This window comes from Drosophila grimshawi, unplaced genomic scaffold, assembly GCF_018153295.1.
Source record: "Drosophila grimshawi isolate 15287-2541.00 unplaced genomic scaffold, ASM1815329v1 contig_184, whole genome shotgun sequence".
Taxonomy (NCBI): Eukaryota; Metazoa; Arthropoda; class Insecta; order Diptera; family Drosophilidae; genus Drosophila; species Drosophila grimshawi.
In genome coordinates, this window is record NW_025062956.1 from 580,871 (window position 1) to 603,210 (window position 22,340).

The 22,340-nt window shown below is 38.2% G+C and overlaps 4 protein-coding genes across 4 annotated transcripts; 2 read left to right on the forward strand and 2 right to left on the reverse strand.

Moving 5' to 3' along the window:
- Positions 1–894: 894 nt before the first annotated feature.
- Positions 895–1,851, reverse strand: LOC116805034. Its single transcript, XM_032734728.1, has 3 exons — positions 1,744–1,851; positions 1,448–1,690; positions 895–1,390 (listed from the first exon to the last, which is right to left on the reverse strand). The coding sequence occupies exons 1-3, from the start codon at positions 1,829–1,831 to the stop codon at positions 1,257–1,259; spliced, it is 465 nt and encodes a 154-aa protein (XP_032590619.1). The 5' UTR covers positions 1,832–1,851; the 3' UTR covers positions 895–1,256.
- A 586-nt stretch (positions 1,852–2,437) lies between these two features.
- On the reverse strand, positions 2,438–3,168 carry LOC116805039. The gene is made up of 3 exons (XM_032734767.1): positions 3,063–3,168; positions 2,747–2,995; positions 2,438–2,679 (listed from the first exon to the last, which is right to left on the reverse strand). Exons 1-3 carry the CDS (start codon positions 3,148–3,150, stop codon positions 2,513–2,515), a joined length of 504 nt encoding a protein of 167 aa, XP_032590658.1. The 5' UTR covers positions 3,151–3,168; the 3' UTR covers positions 2,438–2,512.
- An 8,401-nt stretch (positions 3,169–11,569) lies between these two features.
- Positions 11,570–13,236, forward strand: LOC116805006. The gene is made up of 5 exons (XM_032734553.2): positions 11,570–11,682; positions 11,744–11,995; positions 12,117–12,596; positions 12,658–12,909; positions 12,999–13,236. Exons 3-5 carry the CDS (start codon positions 12,506–12,508, stop codon positions 13,166–13,168), a joined length of 513 nt encoding a protein of 170 aa, XP_032590444.1. The 5' UTR covers positions 11,570–11,682; positions 11,744–11,995; positions 12,117–12,505; the 3' UTR covers positions 13,169–13,236.
- A 155-nt stretch (positions 13,237–13,391) lies between these two features.
- LOC116805017 lies at positions 13,392–14,093 on the forward strand. Its single transcript, XM_032734661.1, has 3 exons — positions 13,392–13,488; positions 13,543–13,761; positions 13,818–14,093. The coding sequence occupies exons 1-3, from the start codon at positions 13,407–13,409 to the stop codon at positions 13,955–13,957; spliced, it is 441 nt and encodes a 146-aa protein (XP_032590552.1). The 5' UTR covers positions 13,392–13,406; the 3' UTR covers positions 13,958–14,093.
- The last annotated feature ends 8,247 nt before the right edge of the window (positions 14,094–22,340 follow it).

Below are 22,340 nucleotides of genomic sequence, written 5' to 3' on the forward strand. Positions count from 1 at the left end.
TACGCGTTGGGGTCGGGGTGGGCGGGCAGTGGGGTGTACAGAAGTGATGGCCTGCTTTATTGCAAGTAGTGGCAAATAGATGGGTCGTCCAGACTCTCTGCTCAAGAACTTTGATGGACGTATGCCCCGACCGTTATTTATTGCTCATATTTCATGTTTGCCACATTTTTTCCATTTTCTCATTTTCGCTATTGCAAACGAAGGAGAAAATACCACAAAAAAGAAGGGAAATCTGAAGTTTTTATTAAAAACGAAACACGTTGCTTTCATTGCTGCTGTTAATCCAACTGGCGATATAAGCAGTTTAAGTATGCTTGGCCATTACACAGTTTTCAATTATTTTGGTTAGCCCTTAAGCAGCAGCTAACCAAACATAAAGACCACTGCACAAAGCGCTCTTGACACATTGTGGCAATTTTAACGAGGTGTGTGAACTGTCAGTGTCAGTGTTAGTGTCACAGCCAGTGCAAGCTAAACAGGTGTCCAGCTTCTGCTAACGAGCATCCTTCTACTGGACGGCACTAACTGTTGCTGGCTGAATGCAACAATTAAATTGCATTAAGTAAATCACATACACACTGGTAGACAGCTCGATTTCCTTTTTAATCCAGTTGAAATGTGCGACTAATCTTACTGTCAATGTCAGCAGTCCTACAAATAAATTTGTATTACTGATTTATTAGTTCTCATTTACAACACAGGCATTAATCGCTTATGTGATTTGTTAAAATAAACTAAACTACTTTGTTTGTCTTTCAGTTTCATTCACTTCAGACCACATCACAAAGTTTTTGTGTCTAGCCAAAGCTAATAGTGAAGGAAAATATCTAGAACTAAAATTTCTTATGAGGTTGCAACTCATCATAAATGCAGCAAACGGTTAAGCGTATTTATTTTAAGACATTCGTTGTATGTTAACTTTATTGGTTGAAGGAAACTAAAAGACAAAGTTTTCGTCTCTAGTATAAACAAATACTCAAAAAAAAAACACGTTTTATAATGTAATTTACAGTTAAACAAGCTCAGAGATTTCTCGAAGCTATTTTAGTATTGAAAATTTGATTAAAGCTGGAGAGAGTTCCATAAAGAATATGCGAAATAAGGTCAAAGATTAACATTTTTACAGTCGATGTATTTAAAAATACTGTCTTTAATGAGCTTGCAAAAAAAACTCGATTTGCTTTGCTTTATAAATATATTATTGTTTAAAGAAAGTGTACACTCCAATAATATTCAAGCTCTAATAGAATACTCGACTACGATCCCAATGAGACCAACAAGGTTTGTAAGCTGGAATCATAAGAAGGCGGTTGCTTGCTTTCGGTAACCGTTTGTATGGTTAATTCGGTATAGTCTTTATATATGATATTCATCAAGTACGCAACACCAGCTGTAATTTATAGCTTCAATTATTATCAGGCATTTCATGAGAATTTCACTGACTCACCTGCAGCTGGCAAAGGCAGAAATAAGGCAGTTAAATACCATATAGAATATCGGAAGTCGAATTCGCTTAACAGGTCAACAGCCATATAGAATAAGGCAGTGAGGAACACTGCTGTCAAACTTAACCAGAACAGCAAAAATTTTGCCTTATGCTGTGGATTTGCCCGCACAACACCAAAGATCAGAGCTACTGTGGCCGTCAACTGAGTTGCTCTCACAAAAGCCAAACAATCAAAAAAGCGATCTGAAAGAAAACTTTTTATATTGAAGAAAATATATATATTTTAATGTGCATACAGCGATATTTTAGAACAGTCGTAGCTAGGGCCAGAGCCATAACTGCGAGTCCAATTGACACTTGTGTATTTCGCTTGCTTAGGAACATTTCACCCGAAAGGCTTTGCAACAACTAAATACTAAATTCAAGCATCGCAAGGTGAGGTGCTAATATGGCAATAATAGTCAGTTATTAAATGGAAGAGTGATACGCTAGAAAATACCCTGTAATCATATCTAAGCATACGATATCTGTAATACTTTTTTTTTTTGGTGTCAGTAATTTTACTGTTTGTTAAAGTTGGAGAGGTCTATTTCTGCACAAGTTCAGGGTATTATCAAAAATAATCAGTTATCAGTGATTTATTCTATGTAATCACTGACAATTTTCGATAACACAGTTTATCTACTTGATACATAACAGCAACACATGAAGTAAGAATGCTTTGGACTGAAAGATACCCTAGCACTAAACAAATACATCCCAAATTTGGAATTGCCTCTGTTATTAGAATTTCGGGCAAAAGTTAACTATGTAAATAAACAATTTGGAAGAATACGAATGCATTGCTAACATTGCTCGGTGGCTAGCCTCCAAAACATAGACACCTCTCTTATGCTGTCTCTCCTTCTCTCTTGGTCTCGCCCTTGCTTTCGCTCTCTTTTTCTTTCTCATTTAAATTATTTGTTTGCCTTCCATTTCATTGCATACACATTTTCCAGCAAATAAACAACATTTTATTCACACGTTTGTATACATATTTATAATTGCAAGCATTGAATTGAATATTTAAGCGTTTGGTGAATATTTTGGATGCGTAATTAGTACTGTTACTTGACCATTCAATTTGGAGGGTTCTTCTTTGATCGGCTCAGCCTCATCTGTTTGGGGAACTTTTCCCTGTGTTAACTCCACATATTGATCATACATCATAATGAATATGTAGCTGAAGACAGCTGAAAAGGTTTAATAAATGTTTTCTGGGCTTGATATGTTATAATGTGCGTGCAATATAATACTCACCAGAAACTGACCATGTGAATGTGATCACCAATAGCGCATTCCAGATCCAATTACTCCAGAGATGATATGTGTCAAAAAATTCAAGGATTCCATAAATCCATGTAGTGAAAATTAATACTGCTGTGGACAACAGCCAGAAGAGCATGAGGTTGGCCTTATGCTGCTGATGCGCCTTCAGGACACCAAAGACCAGTACTACAGTTGCCACAAGCTGCAGTACGTGTACTCTATCCAGATTATCGGTCCTAGCTGTAAATCCACAGGAATATCACAATGGCTAGATATACGTTTAATAAATAATCAATTTTCTAGTCACATTGAAATGGCAGCACTCTTGTAGCCAGCGCCAGTCCCATGACTAAGAGGCAAATTGAAATTTGCGGTTTTCGAGCGTTCAACAACATTTTACCAAAACGATTCCAGACATACTGATTCCAAAATACTTTGCTACTTGGGGCTTCTGTATTTTTCAGCTTTTGCGTTGCGCGTATTTATGGAGAATTCCAGAGACATTTCATTTTCATGATTGCCGAATGTAAACAAAAGCTAACGTATAAAGTGCTTTATGAAAGTGTATTATTGCTTACTCTTTATTCCTATATGTAAGGAGGAGTGAAAGTGACATTAAAGTGTAGCTTGCATACAAAATAAATATTTAAGCGGCTGCCGTCTGTGAGCGAGTGACATTTTGGTGATCGTGCACTTTGACACTCTTTGGGTGGTGAAATAATTGATAATATAAATAAAGGCGTATTAATCGAACACGAGTCGTAAAAGAGCAGCCGAACAAGGGAGTCGACTTTTTGAAGCGCCGCGTTAAGGTTGTCTGTAAAAACTGGACATAATTAGTCCGACATACGTCTGTATTTTTATATTATTCTGATAGTTGTTCATATTATGTAAATTCAGCTGAGTATAAACTGTAAATAATTTTTTAAAATGATTAAGCCACGCCAAAGGTAACATACTCAATAAAATTTTCGGAATTGCACCATATATGTAAAGAACAAACTAATTATTCCTTTGAAAGCTATGGTTAAAAAGTTTTTCATCATTCGCAGGATCGTTTTATATATCGCATGTCAAGTTTAATAAAGATAACATCAAAGCTTACATAAAAGCAGGCAAATAGACGGACTATATCAACTCGGCTTGTGATGTTCAAGAATGACCAAGAATATATACGAGGGTATGAAAAGAGGAATAGACTGCGTTATGCAACTCATTGTAGTTGTTTCTGTTTAATAGATTCTTTAAGCAAGCATTTCTAATAGCATGTTCTCTATATTTCACCAACTGAAACCGTAACCAATTTTTATGGAAATATATCAGTCATCAGATAAAAACTTCATCAATTGAATCTAATCAATAAATAACAAACTATGCAAGTGAACTACTCGAAAGTTTTCCATTTGCTATGGCTTCTCTGTTCAATGTACTGCTCTGCAAACTGACGCACACTCACACACACACATATATATGCAAATGAACCATTGTTGCCCAGCTTACGCAACAGTCTTAGCTGCAAAATCAACATCATCAATGACGCTTCCCTTGGGATCAGCAATGAGCATGCAGTATCCTTGGGGGTGCTGAAAAGGTTAGGGTAGAGGTGGGAGGTTATGCATTGCAGGAGCACATTATATGGCACATTTGCTCATCAGCATGCAACAACTTTTCGTAATTGAATGTCATATGACTTACGTTATGTTAGTTTGCTGCCTTTCGCCTTCAGGCTGAACCCAATGTTGTCAAGCTGATGTTTCTCCTGCTGCCATGTCGACTTAGTCACGTGTGAAATTAATTTGTAATGTCTAGCAGCAGCGATTGCATTTGCATTGCTCACACGTGCAAAATGAAAATAGTCGACGATGTCGACGAAACAGTTCATTCTCTGGCAGATTGACCCAAGTGCCAATCCGTCTTGCCCAGTTTGAGTCATGATCTGAGTTCGTCCACTTGCCAAAAACTTTTGCTCGAAAACTCTACAGCTGTGGCATTGCGAACAAAACTCTCATAAGTTGGCGCTGACTACCGCATTGAACGCGACCTGTCTTAAGTTATACGTTCTTAGCCAAGTTGCAAGAATGCCAGCGGCAAATGCCTTCTCTCCCACACGCTTTGCTTGTTCTGCTTAACCTGGCTGTGTTTCCAACTTTTGGCCAACTTAATTTTGTAAATTGTTCACAAATTCAGCGAATTGCAATTACCTTGTGATTTTGTGCGAAGTGTCGCAAAGTTTTGGCATTGCAAAAGCGATTTGAGTTCAGAGTTGCAGTTGCAGTTGCATGAAAACTGTAACGAACTTAAATTGCAATGCAATTCATTTCCGACTTTGCTTCGACAAACCTCGACTCAGCCGTGGGCAATGTGAATAGAAAGAAAACAACAACCAGTTTCCAGTTTTATTTGAAATTGAAGTCGCTGAAGTCTTCTCAAGAAACGAGCAAAAAGCAGCCATAAGAAATGAGCCAGAAGAACTGAAGTAAACGTAAGCGGGCTGCAACTCAAAAGCAACAGGTTAAATTGGCACAATCTGTGCACCGCACGCTGTGGCAACAGCTTCAGTCTTTTCAAGGACACGACTAAAAGAACAGACAACGAAAAAGAGGAGGAAGTGGAAGAGGAAGAGGAGAACTGGAGCTCGAATCCGAGTCGGGTGACACAAATTGCTGCAAACACCTTGGCAGGCTGAGCAGGCAGCGCAAAAAATTGGAACTGAGTAGACATCTTAAAGCGCAAAAAGCAACAACAACAAAATCAAATGGGCTGGTTGGCGTTTTCGTTGGTTTCGGATGGGGTTGGTGATGGGCTGGCTGGGCATGTTGGCCACGTTCCATGTCTACTTAAAAGTTTTTACAAAGCACTGCTTATGGCACGCGCTGGCAGTGGGTGTTGGTTAGCTTCCAAGCAAGCAAAGCGTATTAAAATACAAAGCAGCATCATTAAATGTTAAAAGTCGCCTTTGGGCGAAATGGCACAACGGAAAGTAACACAAAAAAAGAGAAGAAAAACTAAAGACAAAAAAGAAACAACAACGAGAAGTGCCCGGAAAAAAACTACTTAAAACAACTACAACTATAACTGCAACAACGTCAGCAACATCAGCGACAGCAAACGCGCAAGGACAATGCACAGAAAGGAAATTGCGCAGGCATCAAGCGCATTGCTCAGGTGAGTTAAAAACCAAACCAAAAACACTACCACCCCTCTTCCCCCCAGCACCAAACTCAGCAAAAAGCTAGCTGTTAATAATGATTATAATTGAAAATGTGCAAAGGTAAATGTGTAGTTCAAATAACACTTTACAAAAATAGATGCTACCTTTCATTCAGACAGATATTTAATTGTCCGATATCGGTCGCACCCGACTGCGGAAAACTTTGATACCATAAGTTATTTCAGCATATAACAAGTAACAAAAAACAGGGTGGTGTGGCACAGAAGTACTGTTCGATTTGCGGTAGATATAAGCTAGTAAAGTTCCTTTGGTAACTATAGCTCTTAAATGCCGGGAGATATGCGATTTTGGAAATTTTGGGAGCGGAAGTGGGCTTGGTCAAAAAAATTATTAGGGAATGTATCTAGTAATCTTCCTTCCAAGTTTGGTTGTGGCACATGCCGATCTTTGAAGAACATCGTCAACAACCTTCAAGTCACTATCTTTAAGGGTGTGAAAAAAAGTTGGTTTCATACAGGCTGACAGACAAACATACAGAATGACGGACATTGCACAATATCAATAAAATACCTTTGGTAGAGGTTAATAACCCACAAGTAATTTATAAAATGTATTCAACGACTTAATATGTAAGCCAAATTTCGAAATTATTCGAAGCTTGAGTATTCTTAAAATGACTTGCTCAAAATATAGTACCTTATTATAAGTGTAGTACCTAATTTATAAGTGTTCTTCTTTGTGCTGTTGTTTAGTAATTTCTTCTTAAATTTTGGGGCACTTAGATTTCGCCAAGTGCAACTACAAAGTAGAGACCGAAGTTGAAGCCGCAGCAGTCATACAGCAAACATTGCTTATACGCCGCATGTGCCGCAGCTAGTTCGAGTTAGATAACAGTACTAAATCCGTTGGCATTGTCTTTTCCAATTATTACCGTTAATGCAGACATAAAACAGCAACTACAATTAAATGGAAATGCATGTGGTTCAGGTGGTATACCCCAAAAGCATTTTTGGGCGCATGCCAGCTGTCAAGCAAAAACCGCACTTCAAGCTATTGTCGGGACTCGAGGCCACTTGCAACAGCAGCAGCACTTCGATAAGTTTTTGGGGCATGGGGTTGACTAAATGAGGCGCTTGGCAATTAACAGCGTCCACAAGTGCCACAGCAGCCAGGCGAATGAGCATAATTTCGACAAGTTTGTCAGCTGCCACAAATTGTTGACGAATTTGCGCAGCAATCGCGGAGTCGACTATTGTTCGCGCTTGAAAGCGAATACGAGGCACGTGCAACGTTGCATATAAAAAGGCGACAAGCTCCACTCTGGCAGCCAGCTCAGCCGCTATATAATACGATTTTGGTGACCTGGCAGGTTAAGCTCGCACCGTCTTTGTTCCCGCTAACTACCCACAACAGGAGCAACAACAATGGCAACCGCGGCAGCAACAGCAACATCCACACACATATATTGCAAACATAGCCTCATTCCAGGGCTAACTTGGCTGGGACGACAATGATGACAAGTGGATTTATGCTGCAAAGCAGATGTATCATAAAATATATATATTACTCAAAGCCACGGACAGTCTGTATCTGACTCTTAGTCAGAGTCGGCTTGGGGGTGATGCGAGGAAGGAGCCGCTGTTCTGGGAAAGTGTTCAGTATGTTACATACAAAAGAAATAAAATTTCAATTTTATAACTAAGGTATGGGGAACGAATACTTTTAATTGTATTAGTTTGAAATCAGCTAAACTTGTCTAACGCATCCATTACACTTAAATCAAATGGATTTTTATTGCATTTGCGTGTCTTTAATTTGCCTCAAATAGTTATTAAAAAGCAAATAAGACTGATGTAGTCGAGTGAGCTCGAGTAAGATTTACCCTGAACCCAGCTGTTAAATATTTTCTAAAACTATTGGCAAATATCCCTATAATAAGTTTTGCACCCGAATGTGAGCAGGAAGCAAGCTCAGGCACTGAAGAGTCAAAAAACCGAGCAGCGCATGTTTTTATTCATAAGCCCAACAAACACGTGCATATAGTTAAATGCTTGCGGCTGCTGATGGAAATGAGATCCGATCTTGATGAAATTTGGTAAGATGATCAATAAAATGCATATGCATATTATATATTAATTAGAAGATCCTGCCTTTAAAATTGTAGCATTTATTGCTATCGGAAATTTAAATGTATCGATAATCGAAAAACGGAGGCAGTTATCGATAAAATACAGCAAATTTGATCTGCGCCTGGTGGGCGAGAGTCTCTAGCTCTTATACTCTCTGAGATCTGCATGTTCATACAGACGGACGGACGTACGGACGGACGGACGGACAAACGGACAGACGAAGATGGCTATATCGACTCGCTTGTTGACCATAATCAAGAATATATATACTTTATGGGTTCGGAGATACTTGCTTCTGCCTGTTACATACATTTGCACAAAACCATTGTACCCTTTTTACCCATTTTTAATGGGTGCAGGGTATAAGAAAGCCAAAATTAGCTTCCCGATTAAAAAAAAAAAGCTTAAGACAAAACTAATTCTTGCGCGCACATAGTTTAGATCGATTCCATTACTCGACATGAATTAATTAATAAATGCTATATGCCTTAAGTAGAGTACGAGCTATATATCTATGCCTGTTTTACAGGGCATATTTGAGTCGCTACTGAATTTTGCTTTGGCTTTTGCATATATTCATTTTTATTGCTTAGATTTTCATGTTTGAGTTGGCTTTCGGTTAATTTGAATTCAATGCAGCTGGTAAATATTAATAGGCACTAAAAAATGGCTTCATTGCTCATAAATTGGAAAATTAAATTTTCATTTCACTCATTTTAATTATGTTGACTTTGTTTTATGGCATATAGAAGATTCCAGAATATGTATGCGAGCAAATACATATGTACATATGTATGTATACGTATGTGTAAAGACATTTTATAGCAAATTAAATTTTATTAGCGCACAATGTGCGTTGGCATTCCCTTTCCCGGATTACGTGTTTCAGCTCAAGTCGATTATGGCAAGGTGTACAACTTTTAGCTATTGTGCAGCAGCATTGGGCTGGACAGGTTGGTTGGGTGTTTGGTTTGGGTTCTGTCGCTTCGAGTAGTTGTCATTGTTATTGTCCTTATCAACGACGACAGCAAAAAAAGTTTTGCAAAACATCTTACAAGTGCCAAGACATACGTACCAACAAGACAACTCTATGCCAGCATCAGGTAGACTCTTTATGTGTATGTGTGTGTGAGTGTGCGCAGGTGTGTGTGTGTGTGTGTGGTTTGTAGTATGTGTAACCTTTTACTGTTCTTGCTACTGCTGCTACAGCCGGCATTATGATGAGTTTTGCTTTTGCCAGACTCTAAGGCTAAACTCGTAAATACCTTCATTATCGTTAAATCATGCTGAGAGCTTGAACTCGTACCCCACATGAACTCAACTGAATACAACTGAACCGAACCAAACCTAACCTAACTGAATAGAACACAGTTTGTGCCTTGCCTTTTATTTGCCCTTTATTTTGCAACTGAAGAAGGAGCGGTTCTGTCTCTTCGGCTTTGTGCCCGGCTCATGTGGACTTTTAAATAGATTTAAATGCGCATTTAAATGAAATAAATGAACAGCATTTCGTGGGCCTTTCCCTAACTTATTTGAATGGCAGCTGATATATGTATGTTTAACTCGTAACATCACACTTCCTTCACCTACTGTTATTTGCCCAGAAAAGGCTCCCTTTACCGCTGCACCAGCTCATTTGTCAGACCGACTGGCAGAGAGACAGAAGGTTTCTCTGTTTGGCTCCCCAATGTGCTGCGGCTTTTATCCGACTTTCTTTCAGTGTTTGACTTGCCGTCGCGCACCTTTTGATTCATGAGTAACTGAAAATTGTGATAAGATTTTCGCTAATGGTAAAAGTTTTCCTCAATTTTTACCATCACGCCTAATAAACTAGCAAATTAATATACAATCGAGGTGCACCGAAGAAAAGCAGTAAATGACGAAAATAACTCATACAAGTACTCAGGGAAAATCGGACCGACTAGGTGATATCCTGTTACAAAATGTAGTTATGACAAAAAAATGTGTTCCGAATTTTTATTTTTTCTATGCCAATTAAGGATTAACGATTATTCCAGAAGATCAAAGCGTATTATAGGCTCTTTAATATGGTCATATTTAACGCCCTGACTGCCTTTTAAAAATCTAAAACAAAAAACGTTGCACGAAGAGATAAAAGAGAAAGGACAAATTTGATTTTTTTTTTTTTTACAGAAGTTACGAATCCTTTTGCATTTGTTTTAATTTACTCAACTATCTCTTCTAAAACATTTTGTAGAGCATCAAGACTTGATCAAAGTTGTTGTGGTATGTAATACATACCATTTAACCGCGCCCACTTCCATGATTTAATGAGGTGCGCCAAAATGTCTAGCAGTATGGGTGTTATTTATAGGCTTTGTATGCTTCATTCACACGAAAAGAAAATTTTGGCACCATAAAAATGCAATTAGATGAAATTTATTATGATTTTCGCAGGCCTGTTAATTACAAATATTCATAAATTACGCATTCCAATGAAGACACGGACGCTGCCAAAATTCGTGTAATGACTTATGCGAGATACACACACACACACAAATGCTCTCAGCTGTGCGTGTAAGTGTGTAAGTATGTGTGTTGGAGGAAAACAAATTTTAATTAAAAACTCAATTCGCTAAAAAGTTGCGGACAACTTTTGCTGCTGCCTGTATGAAACTTAAAAACTTGTGTCTCTCACGATATTTGTGAAAGCCTATCCTGCACCTGTTAATGTTGTAGGCAGCCAATTTATGAACTTAGCTATCTTAATGTAAAAGAAATTGCCATTAAAACCCTAAAAGACAAAAGTTCACTATGTACAAATAACAAAGTTCAGCCTTGAATGAATGTGTAAACAATGTGCCATGCATTTATTTTTCTCTATGAACTTTTCATAGTTCTGGCGTCAACGAAAAAGCCAACGTCTGTGAGACCAATTGGATTTCTTATGGATGCAACTTGTGAGTTATTGGTCAAGCGAGATGTCAAAAGGTTATTATTACCCAGCTAAAGCCCTTAAGCATGATCTTAAGGACAGCAAAAAAATTAACTATAATCACGTGTGTTAATTAAACACACAAAACACCAGTAAATAAAATAAGCAAACTAGCAGCAACTGCGTAGGATGTGTGTACATATGTTAATCCAATTTACACTTTGTAGATTGTGATCGTGTTCTGTCCCATACTTCAGAAGGACATATGTCTTCTTTTCTCGCTGGTCATATCAATTCTTAATGGCCAATCTTTACTTTCTTAACTTTAAATACATTACAGACACGATATTTTGTTATGAGTTCTATGCATGATAGTTAGAGATAATTTGCTCATTGCCCAAGTAATTACTGATTGCAGCTAAAAATGAGTAATTATTTGCAAGCTGCCGTCGCTTACCTGACGAGTTGAGATAAAGCACCTCAACCCACCAACTCACGACAGAGCTGATAAAATGAGAGAGAGTGAGAGAGCAGCGAGAGATTGAGAGTTACCTGATAAATGATAGACTGAATAATAATATTTGAAAATATTTGCACCGACTTTCATCATTTCAGTTGACTTCAAACCGTTGAGTTAAAATGTTATTAAGCAAGCGCAATAAACTAATCGCAAGTGGCCCGAGTGCCATGGGCCTGGCACTGGCCACATTTGCAATACCCGACTATGAAGGTATTGAGCTAATGCAAAAATTATGATTCCAGTAAAGAATATATACATGTTTCTCACGTAGTGCGAGACTTAATGGACATTGTGCGAGCAGTGCAGCTGTTGGCAACTATTTTGTTGCTTTATGGTATTTACAAGAAGAATCCGCAGCATAAGGATAAGTTCCTTCTAATCTGGCTGGTCATAACAACGTTCTTCTTAGGCGTCCTCTGCTATTGTAATATCGTATATATTACCAATGATCTTTTCGATTTTTACGATTTTGGATATTTTTTCCTACTGCTCCTCGGATTTCTTGCTTTGCTGGCAGCTACAGGTAAATTGTTAATTACTATATTAATAAGCCAAAATGATTTTCAGTACTTGTGGTACGGCCAATAAGGAACATAAATAAAAAAAATATAATAATATCTTATCTTAATCTACTTTCATTGTAGCTCTTCTGGCCTATATGATGCATTGTGTATATGAAGAGTTTGAGGATTTAACAAATAGCAACGCAGTAACAACACATATGTCAATCGAAAACAATGGGATCGCGGAAACTAAGGCGCCACCGCCCTCATATGCGACCACTGGCAATTTTGTGGTCCCAATACATAATTGAGTGTCAATCGTTTCCATACATTTAATAAAGCTCACAATTTGAACATAAGACCTTATACGATACAAAAGAGAGAGAGAGAGAGAGAGAGAGAGAGAGAGAGAGAGAGAGAGAGAGAAAGAGAGAGGGATTTACCTGATAAATGATAAGCTGAATAATAATATTTGAAAATATTTGCACCGACTTTCATCATTTCAGTTGACTTCAAATCGTTGAGTTAAAATGTTATTAAGCAAGCGCAATAGACTAATCGCAAGTGGCCCGATTGCCATGGGCCTGGCACTGGCCACATTTGCAATACCCGACTATGAAGGTATTGAGCTAATGCAAAAATTATGATTCCAGTAAAGAATATATACATGTTTCTCACGTAGTGCGAGACTTAATGGACATTGTGCGAGCAGTGCAGCTGTTGGCAACTATTTTGTTGCTCTATGGTATTTACAAGAAGAATCCGCAGCATAAGGATAAGTTCCTTCTAATCTGGCTGGTCATAACAACGTTCTTCTTAGGCGTCCTCTGCTATTGTAATATCGTATATATTACCAATGATCTTTTTGATTTTTACGATTTTGGATCGTTTTTCTTACTGTTCCTCGGATTTCTTGTTTTGTTGGCAGCTACAGGTAAGTTGGTAATTGATAAATTAATAACCGCCGATGATAAGGAAAATAAATAAATAATAATATAATCTCCAACTATACATTCATTGCAGGGCTTCTGGCCTACATAATGTATTGTGTATACCAAGAGTTTGAGGAATTACCAAATAGCAGTTCAGTGTCAAATCCTGTGGCAAATGAAACCATTGGAATAGTGACCTCTACTGATCTGCCGCCTTCATATGCCACCACTGGCAATTTGGCAGTGTCAATACTGAATTGAGAGTTAATATTGTATTTACACTATATATAATCCACACATGCAATAAAGTGGCCAAATTGAACATATGAGATCACAGCAGTTTATAAGATAGCAAATATATATATATATAGAGAGAGAGAGAGAGAACATGAGTGCAATCGTATAAAAAGAATATCAGTATTAGATTATTGTTGAATTAGATTATATGTTGTTCGTACGTTCATCGATGGTTCAGTTATCTTTGAATGGTTGTGTTGAAATGAGTGTATTCAAGCAAGCTTTACAAATCGCCATTGGGCTTGTGGTTTTTGGACTGTCAATGGTTACAAATGTGTTACCTTGTGAGTAGTAAATAAATTGAAAGTGCGCCCAATTCAGAGATTATTTTTTTACAGGGGATTCGAGACTGGAGCTAATTCGCGTGCTCCAATTTACTGCAACTATTGTACTGCTTTTTGGCGTACTGCGAGCCCATCCACAGCATTTGGATAAGTTTATGCTTTTCTGGATGGTCATAACATCAGTTTGCTTTATAGCAATGCTCTATGCTGGATTATTGCACTTGTGCCACGGTCACTCGTCTCTTTACATCCTTTTACCTTGGTCAAGTGCAGGTGAGTTCTAAGCAGTACCAGAAATTGGCTTTTTAGACTTACGCAAATTATTGCAGCTTTTATGGCTCCGTTACTGAACGTAATATACAATCATTATGTGGATTTGACCGTTGGAGCTGAAGAAACAAATACTGAAGTCCTTCAGACTAAGCTGTCATCTTCGTATGAGGCAAAAGGTCCGTTAAATATGACTTAGACTATAATTTAATTTTGAATTCGGGAAGAGAAGTTCAGATTTAAATTGTCTAGATTAATTGCTAAGCGCATTATTCGTATGTGAACAGAAAATTAGTGAAATAAAGTTGCTGTACAACAGGCTGCGCCACATTGAATCACAGGCGGGCAAAGTTTATAGACAGAAGCCGGCAGAAGCAAACATACATACACACACAATACACACACACACATTCACACGATCAAATGGAGCACCAAAGTTTGGTGCAAAAACTAATTTGGATATTTGTGCCCCAAAAACTCAATGAAAAGTAACAAGAACGAATGCAACATTAGCTCGACTGCCACAAATTGTTGAAAGCCTGAAAGCACAGTAATGAAACTGTATTCGAAGCAATTGATTTGAGAACGCACATTTATATATTATATACACATATATAATTATGCGACTATTTGCCTAAGTTAAGAGGCAGACTGAGAGAATCGGCGGCTGCTAATTAGAGAGGCAAGTGGCAAGTAGCAAGTGGCATGCGGCAGCATCATCATCAACGCAACGCATTTCCCTTATGTGATTATTTTAATTAAAAACTGTCTGTTTCCATGCGGATGCCTGCCACTTGGCGCTTAAAACTTGCCCCAAAGTTTGTCCAACTTGTTGATGCTCCAATTTGCATTTCGTAAGCCCAAAGAGACAAAGTCAATGGCTCATAGCAAACAGCAGCCGATGTTGAACTTATGTTATCACATTAAATTTTGTACAAATGTGACAGAAAGCGAATTGCATAAATTACTCAATTCCAAAATTTAATTTGTACCCAGCATTTTTTTAATGCGCTCATTTGCAAACAAACCAACTGAATAACTTTTCTAATACACAACAAAACTCACAACAAACTGTAACAAAAACTCACAAAAAAAAAAAACTAGCCAATTTATCCCAGGAGTGCGAAAGATGATACGAAAAGAGACCCAAGTGAAATATTTTGAAAAGAAAAATGGACCCCTCAAACAACTCTGAAAATGTTCAGAATTATACTAAAATGTTATGGTTATAATTAAGTTTCCTTTGTTATTAAATATTTCTTAAAACCATTAAAAAAAATTAAACGAAATGAGCAAATATTTATTTTGATTCGTTTTTAAATACATTAAGAAGATTCGACATATTGATTATCTCTATTTACTCTCAAATAAGTGCGTCATTTATTATTTTGGGAGTATTGTACAAACAGTTTCATGTTCAACGATGATAAACATTTCGAAATATTTTGTATAAACATATCTAATCGTTAAGCGACTTATCGCTTATCGCAAGCACAACAAGAGCTTTTAATCACAAAAATGCTTTGACGAAATAATTGTACGAGTATATTATATATATTTACAATGCAGAAATTCAGCTAAAACTTGTCAAGGAATTGTTATTGCATGTACATACTGTAAATGTATTCTATAGATATATTTCTTCATAAATCTATATACAATTTAATATATAATTGTCGGATCACACAAAGTATATGAATATATTATTCATCAGTATCAAAATTCGAGTCGAATTAGCCATAACCATGTGTCCGTCTGCTTAAACCAGCCAATCTGACAGTCAATAGGGGCTACAGACTTATAGGCGTGGTATATAAGTTATCGGATACCATATGCAGGTCAGATTTATCACAATTTATCGATAATTGCATTATGTTTCGTGAATATCTATCAAATAACATTTTAGCTTGTTACAATAAATAAAAAAATATTCCATTAATAAATTGTAGATTCACTCACTCTCCCTCTCTATATCAGCCTCTCAGTTAATTTATCAATATTTGTGTCAATATGTTATCACTACTATTACATTTTGTTTCTTTCCCTCTCTTCCTCTTTCTATCTCTATCACTGTGCTTATCAATAATTTTTTTTTAAAACTATTTTATTGCCTTAATATTGTGCAATGAGACGGCGTCATTTGTAGCTGCTGGATGGGAATATGTCAAATCATTGAAACGAAATAAAACGTAATTTTTGGGGCAGAATTTGAGCACGTATTTATTTGGCTAAAGCAAAGCATAAAAAATTGTATTAAACTGGTATTAAAATGGGAGAATGGGAATGGTTCTGAGCGTGAGGCTGAGAATGAGATGACACAACGCAAGAACAACTTGAAATCGACACAGTAAAATGGCCATTAAAATAATAAGGAGGCCCCGATGGCCGACTGACTGGCCATCGGACTGACCAGCCTCGACTGGCTCCGTTCTCAGCTAATGGCCGGGCAATGATCACAATGTGTGTATGCTTAAATATGTCCAGCACGTGCCGTAGCCCAGCAATGAACTCAACTGGAGCGATTCGTGACCCGGGTCGAGCTTCGAGTACTTATGCAAATAATTTACATGGCTTGTGAGCCGTGCTTAGTGGTCAGCTCTCAGTTGGCCGAATAGGCGTCTCGTTTTGGCCAACCGCATAATGCTTGTTTTTGGGCTTACTGCCAACTTAAATGGGCTCAAGCATAACTGTAGCTGAACTTTAACTTTAATATAAGCGTCTGAGGCGGAAGCTGAATGTGATGCGACAGCTTCAGCATCCAAGCAAATTCATTATCTGTCAACTTCAACCCATTGACGAGTTACTCAAAATATGGCAAGCTGTTCATGTTTGTTTCGTTAGCCATTTCGGCCGATTGCCAACATTAATGATTGTCCTATCTACCACGAATCACTCGCAGCATTCAGTGCTGCTGCCAAGTGCGAGTTTTTAATTAACGACAACTTGACAATTGTGAATGTCATCCAGGAGTTGTAGAGAGTAGCTCGCTGCCTAGCATTCGACTTTGACATTTGCAATAAATTAGGTAGCAGACAGCTGACAGTTAATAGGTCAACAGTAACTTGGCCAAGACAGGCTAACACGCTAAGCAGCAGGAGCGCGATAATCTTAATTTATGCACAAGTCCCTTGTCCATTGGTCAGTGAAAAGAGCGGGGTCGAAGTGCGGGGTCTTGATTGAGGGGTTGCTTGCTTAGTATGTGTGTGTGTGTGTGTTGCTTGGCAATATTTGCAGTTGCCAAAATAAATATAAATTGCAAAAACTGTCAAAGTCAAAGGCAGTAAAAGGGGAATGCAATGAAAAGCATTCATTCCCTTCTTCTTCTTCTTCTTGTGCTGTGTGTGTTTTGGCACAATAAAGAAATTTTTATCGCTGCCGCATTTGACATTTGAAGTATGCGCTGCAAAATTTATTGTTGGCTTGTTTTGTTTGTTTCAAATATATGGAAAAAAAACCGATAAGCCCTGATGTAAAAAGCAAAAACTTTTCCCTTTTTTGCCTTGGAATTTCAATTTCAGTCCTGAGTTTAATACTCTATGTTCTCTCTGAGGCCATTGATTTTCCAGCTATTTAAAAAAAATAAATAAAAAAGAAAAGAAAATAAAATAAAACACTCAACAATTGACAAACAAGGGCAAAAACTGAGCTACGAGTATTTGCCAAGCACTTCGCGTAGTCCGGCCAGAAACCCAGAGCGGCCAGAGGGGCGGGTGAGTGATAAGGGGTGTGGGCCCATGTTACCTGTTGAAAAATAGTTTTCCCATACCAATTTTCTAAATGCACGCCAAACGTCAAAAAGCAACAAATGATGCCGCAGCGCGGCATTGGCCTGAGGGGAAATGCAAGACAAATACATCAGAGGAGCGGAAAGGAGAGGAGAGGAGATGGAAAAGTGAAATGACAGGAAGCAAAGCGACAGAACTGTCATTGATTGTCACACATTCTGAGCTAAGAGTAACCTTGTTGTTCCATCGATCTACCTCTCTCTCTCTCTGTCTCTCTCTCTCCAACTCTTTATACAACTCTGTCGACTGTGAAGTCTGTAATTGTGTGTTGCTGACAGCATTCAGCTTATAAATATTGTATGGACTCCACAGAGTAAAGATTGAAAAACAATGCGCTCTCTTACTGGCGCCATCAAGTGGTCCAATAATGAAAGCGCAACGCGCTGCAAAACAAAGCAGAATAAAAACTCAGCACCCTTTTCATTCCACATGCCGCTTGTTGTTGTCCTCGTCCCTGGTCGTGTCCTTGCCATGACATTAAATCGACAGCAACAATGACAGCAAACAGTCTGGGCCTTCTTCAAATCAACGGTTTCCTTTGCTTGCAAATTGAGCGGCAATTGCAACGTTGCGTATACGCAATGCGCCCAAAAACTTGTTTTCTTTTACGTTAGCAACTTACGCACCATTTACATAACAATGGACAATGTACGTCAGCCAATCCCTCTCCCCGCCAACCTGCGTGTACACACCCCTGACTTACCAACTTGTGCTAAGTGTGACAATAAATTGCTGTCAAGTTTTATTTATCTATGGCCTGGCCATTTCCTGCGTGTGTTTCCATGGCCAGAAACTTTGTTAGGCTCAAGCACGGTAACAACAGCAACATAAACTCAAAGAACAAGAATGAAAATATGGGGTGCTCGACTAGGAAACACACTACATAGTTCTCAAGATCCAAAGTCAATTTTTCGACTCAATTTATTGAATTGCATTTATTTGGAATACATTTGAAAATTACTGATGATTCAATTTAACAAACAATATGTTATATGTTTTATTATTAATAATATCGTAAGGAATTATAATCAATACTGAGAATTAGCGTTGCAGACAAGATTTACTTTATTAAAGAGCGATATCAGATTTTAGATATATTTAATACTAGAGCAGTTTTACAGTAAATGCCTTAAATTGTTAAAAAAATAAAAGAAAAACTTATGAGTGCAACTATTGTGCAAGCTATATGGTATATGAAATTAATGAGATAAAGAAATAATACTTTTTAATAAGTATATACTGTATATATTTCATTAATTTTATCATATGACATTTTTTTTCGGGAGAGGGTTAGAGTATCTTCTTCTACCATGCTCAGCCACGCGCTTCACAGCTGTGATCCAAATAATGTTGGGGAGTGAACTTTATTACCTTTTTTCACTTGTACAAGGCAAATACTTTTTTGTTTTGCACTTGTTGTAGTTGGTCTTATTGTTGGTGGTTTTGTTGGTGGTTTTGTTGGCCACGTTTTTCTTTATTTTCCGTAGGGTTCATTGTCTTTTTGACCAGACACCAAAGTACCAGCCAGCGTCTGGCGCACTTGTGTGTATACATGAATCCTTTTGCACGCTTTTATATATGCATGTGTTCGTGTGTGTGTGTGTGTTTGAGTGTATGCTTGTGTGTGTTGAATTTGTATGCCTGGCGTGTGCGTGGCAAACAAATAACACAGAAAAAGGGCAAAGCCAATGGCAATGCCAATGTGCCTTCTTTACCGCGTCCATCTCTGGGGCATAATTTGCGTTTAATGAGTTGTGCAAAAAGATTTTTATTCACTTAGCTGCACACACAGAAACACACCCACACACATAGGCAGACTAAGGGACAAAGGGAGGGACTCGAGCCCTATCCGCTTTGGTTGCCTCACATGGGTAACACAGGAACATAAGCCGCTTAGCCTCATTTTGGCCAAGCAAATTGAAATGATGCGCATATTGGGGCATATTCTTACATTTTTGGCAATCGGCTAATTCCTCTTTATTTCCGATTGATTTTCCATCAATAATTTAGTCATTAATGGTCGTCGTCGCAGTTTGATCGATGAACTTGCCGCCATTGAAATTTATGTGCGAAATTTGGTGCAAAGTTTGGGGAATCTCAATTATATACAAGCGGAACAATGAATTTAATGAACTCAGCTTAAGACATTAGACAGCTCGCAGAAACTTTCTGGCAGGATTGGACTGGATGGACTTAATTTATTTTCAATTCAAAATTGTAAAAACTCTAAATATGACGAAGCGAACTAAACTAAAATCACATTTAAAATATTTTATTTTTTCTCTGTAATTTTTCTGGTTAAGATATGGACAACTTTGAATCTGTGCGACTATTTGCTAGGCGACACAAGCAGTGGCAACTTAAAGAGCTCGTTTACCACTTGAAGCTAGCCATTATTCACACACACGCAGACACTCACACACTCAAGCGCACAGCAGCTGTCAGTTCATCATTTCAAGTACAACAACAACAACAATACTTAACACCACATCAAGTTAAGATGATAGCCGGCGTGACAACAACACACGCCAACTTTTCAAGATATGCGAACAGTAACAAAAGGCAGCCAAAACCCAAACACATAAATAAAAAGCCAAAGATGGAGTGAGACGGCTGTTATTTGTAGCATGCGAGTGTGAGAGAGAGAGAGAGAGAGAGAGAGAGAGAGAGAGAGAGATGGAGAGGGAAAGAACGGAAGCTGTAATTTACACAGCAGCTCCGCGTGCCTCAAAATGAACGTCGCAAACGATTTGCTGATATCGGCCACGTTGGTTCCACCCATTGCACGCCTTTATCTGACGTTTTTAGATGCGTGCCACACCATGGTATACCCTATAAGTTGCATGAAGAGGGTATATAATTTTACAACAAATTTAAAGTTGAAAATAATCAAGACTTTAAATACCCATTATTACAAATTGAGAAGACAAAAATAACTGTAAAGAAAATGATTCATATTTTCTTTCGAATTTATTTAATATCCCAATTGTTTCCTTAACTCCTTGTGAACAGACTTGGAGGAGAATAAAAAGAACATTGTTCAAAATCCAATCTTATGTACCTAAAAAAAAACAAGATTAAGAAAAGTAACCAAATTTCGTTGTTATAGACAAATTAAAATTCCCACTGCTAAAATCTTCGACAGGGTTTCCCCTAACTCGATCATTCTGAGTTGGCCATTTTTCTGCACTTCGATACGCATTTGGATGTCGCTTTGCAACATCATTGTCTTTTGGCTCGTGTCGATTGTCGCCTTCCGTTCTGGGGCCCAATCATTTTACGTCCCATAAAACATAAATAGAAATCGATGCTCGGCCCGCGAGTGCACACACACCCGCTCCCCTATTACGGCCCACCAAACCACAAGCATTGGCTGTTTCATTGCCATTTCGATTGTCATTGTTTCGTCTGCCCAGCTAAATTTGAATTACTATAAAAAAATAAAAATAAAACTCAAAATAGAAAGAAAATCCTTACCAAAGGCTGCTTGGATGGACAGACGAAGGCATGAGTGGTGCTTTGGAGGTGGGGTATTGCAGTTGGAGTATACCACACGTAGTATCTGTCGTCTGTCCCTTATTTTTGTTGTTGTTGTTTTTGTTGCTTGATTGGTGCCATCCTTGGCTCGACATTGTAACGCGCTCCCCAGGGCAACATTTGGCGGTTTTTTTTTTAGCTATGCTGCCTGTGGCGGTCGAGTCTATAATGCAACATTATTTTATGTCGAGCGAAGCAATTTATTGAATTTTCTCCATGGCTGCCGCCGCCTTTCCTTCTTTTCCTTCTTCTCCACGTTCACTTTCGGTTTTAGCTTTACAATTTAGCTTTTTTTTGGGTTTCGGGATTTGGGGTATTTGCTTCGCTCTCTCTTGTGTTGAAGTATTTTATAGCTCTTTTGGCGTATATCAATAAATTTTTAATACATATGATAAAGTGCGTCAAATGATGATTGAAATTGGGCTTCAATTTCAATGCGAACTTCCCCTCTGTGACATCTTGGGTAAATGTTGTTGCAACTGACTAAATTGGTTGCCAAAGGTTATTTCATCTCAGTCGAGTGCTCAATGCACTAAACTCAAATCACTTTTAGTCCTTTGTAAGCATGCCCGCTCACGCACCAGCACCCGCTTCCGCTCCCCCGTCCTTCTTTCCTTGCCGATATCTTTGCTGATATATTTTGCAGATAGCTTTGCCATTTGGCATTCGCCAATTGAATGGGCAGCAGAAGTGATAAGAAAAATGCAATTTTCTGCTCACATGATAAAAGTTGAAATGGCGGCTTGATGGGAAGGGGTTGCTACCATTGCTAAGTAGCTTAGCAACAGTTGAGCAAAGTCTGCTGCCTGCTGCTTTTCAAGCAGTGCCCAATTCAATTGGCCCAATCAAGTCAATGACAATTCCACTAAATTTGTGATTTTTATGCAAATTTAAACGAAATATTTGCATAGAGCGAGTGAATGGAATGAGACATTAGCTTCCATCGATTTGGGACTGCGCCACGCCCAGTTTGTCTGGGCAAGTTTAATTACTATTTATGTGTGTGTGTGTGCGTGAGTGTGCTTGTGTGTGAAGCAACTGAATTCACACACTTTTTAATGCAACACCGTTGGCAATAATTTATAATACTAATTAAAATTTGGAACACGCACACACACACAACCGCTTAAACAATCAGGATAGAAAATACGCCGCTGGCATTGAAAATTTTCATTTGCATGCAGACAATAATTCACACACACACAAAATACGGCAGTCACGTGAGTGTGTGTGTGTGTGTGTGTGTGTGAGTTTGCGTAA

Coding starts and splice junctions, on each gene's coding strand:
- LOC116805034 (XM_032734728.1), bottom strand. CDS start 1,831: ATGTTCCTAAGCAAGCGAAATACACAAGTGTCAATTGGACTCGCAGTT. Junction 1,691..1,743: donor GACTGTTCTAAAATATCGCT/GTATGCACATTA, acceptor GTTTTCTTTCAG/ATCGCTTTTTTGATTGTTTG. Junction 1,391..1,447: donor TCTGCCTTTGCCAGCTGCAG/GTGAGTCAGTGA, acceptor TATAAATTACAG/CTGGTGTTGCGTACTTGATG.
- LOC116805039 (XM_032734767.1), bottom strand. CDS start 3,150: ATGTTGTTGAACGCTCGAAAACCGCAAATTTCAATTTGCCTCTTAGTC. Junction 2,996..3,062: donor AAGAGTGCTGCCATTTCAAT/GTGACTAGAAAA, acceptor GTGGATTTACAG/CTAGGACCGATAATCTGGAT. Junction 2,680..2,746: donor ATTCACATGGTCAGTTTCTG/GTGAGTATTATA, acceptor AAACCTTTTCAG/CTGTCTTCAGCTACATATTC.
- LOC116805006 (XM_032734553.2), top strand. CDS start 12,506: ATGTTATTAAGCAAGCGCAATAGACTAATCGCAAGTGGCCCGATTGCC. Junction 12,597..12,657: donor TGCAATACCCGACTATGAAG/GTATTGAGCTAA, acceptor TTTCTCACGTAG/TGCGAGACTTAATGGACATT. Junction 12,910..12,998: donor TGTTTTGTTGGCAGCTACAG/GTAAGTTGGTAA, acceptor CATTCATTGCAG/GGCTTCTGGCCTACATAATG.
- LOC116805017 (XM_032734661.1), top strand. CDS start 13,407: ATGAGTGTATTCAAGCAAGCTTTACAAATCGCCATTGGGCTTGTGGTT. Junction 13,489..13,542: donor GGTTACAAATGTGTTACCTT/GTGAGTAGTAAA, acceptor ATTTTTTTACAG/GGGATTCGAGACTGGAGCTA. Junction 13,762..13,817: donor TTTACCTTGGTCAAGTGCAG/GTGAGTTCTAAG, acceptor AAATTATTGCAG/CTTTTATGGCTCCGTTACTG.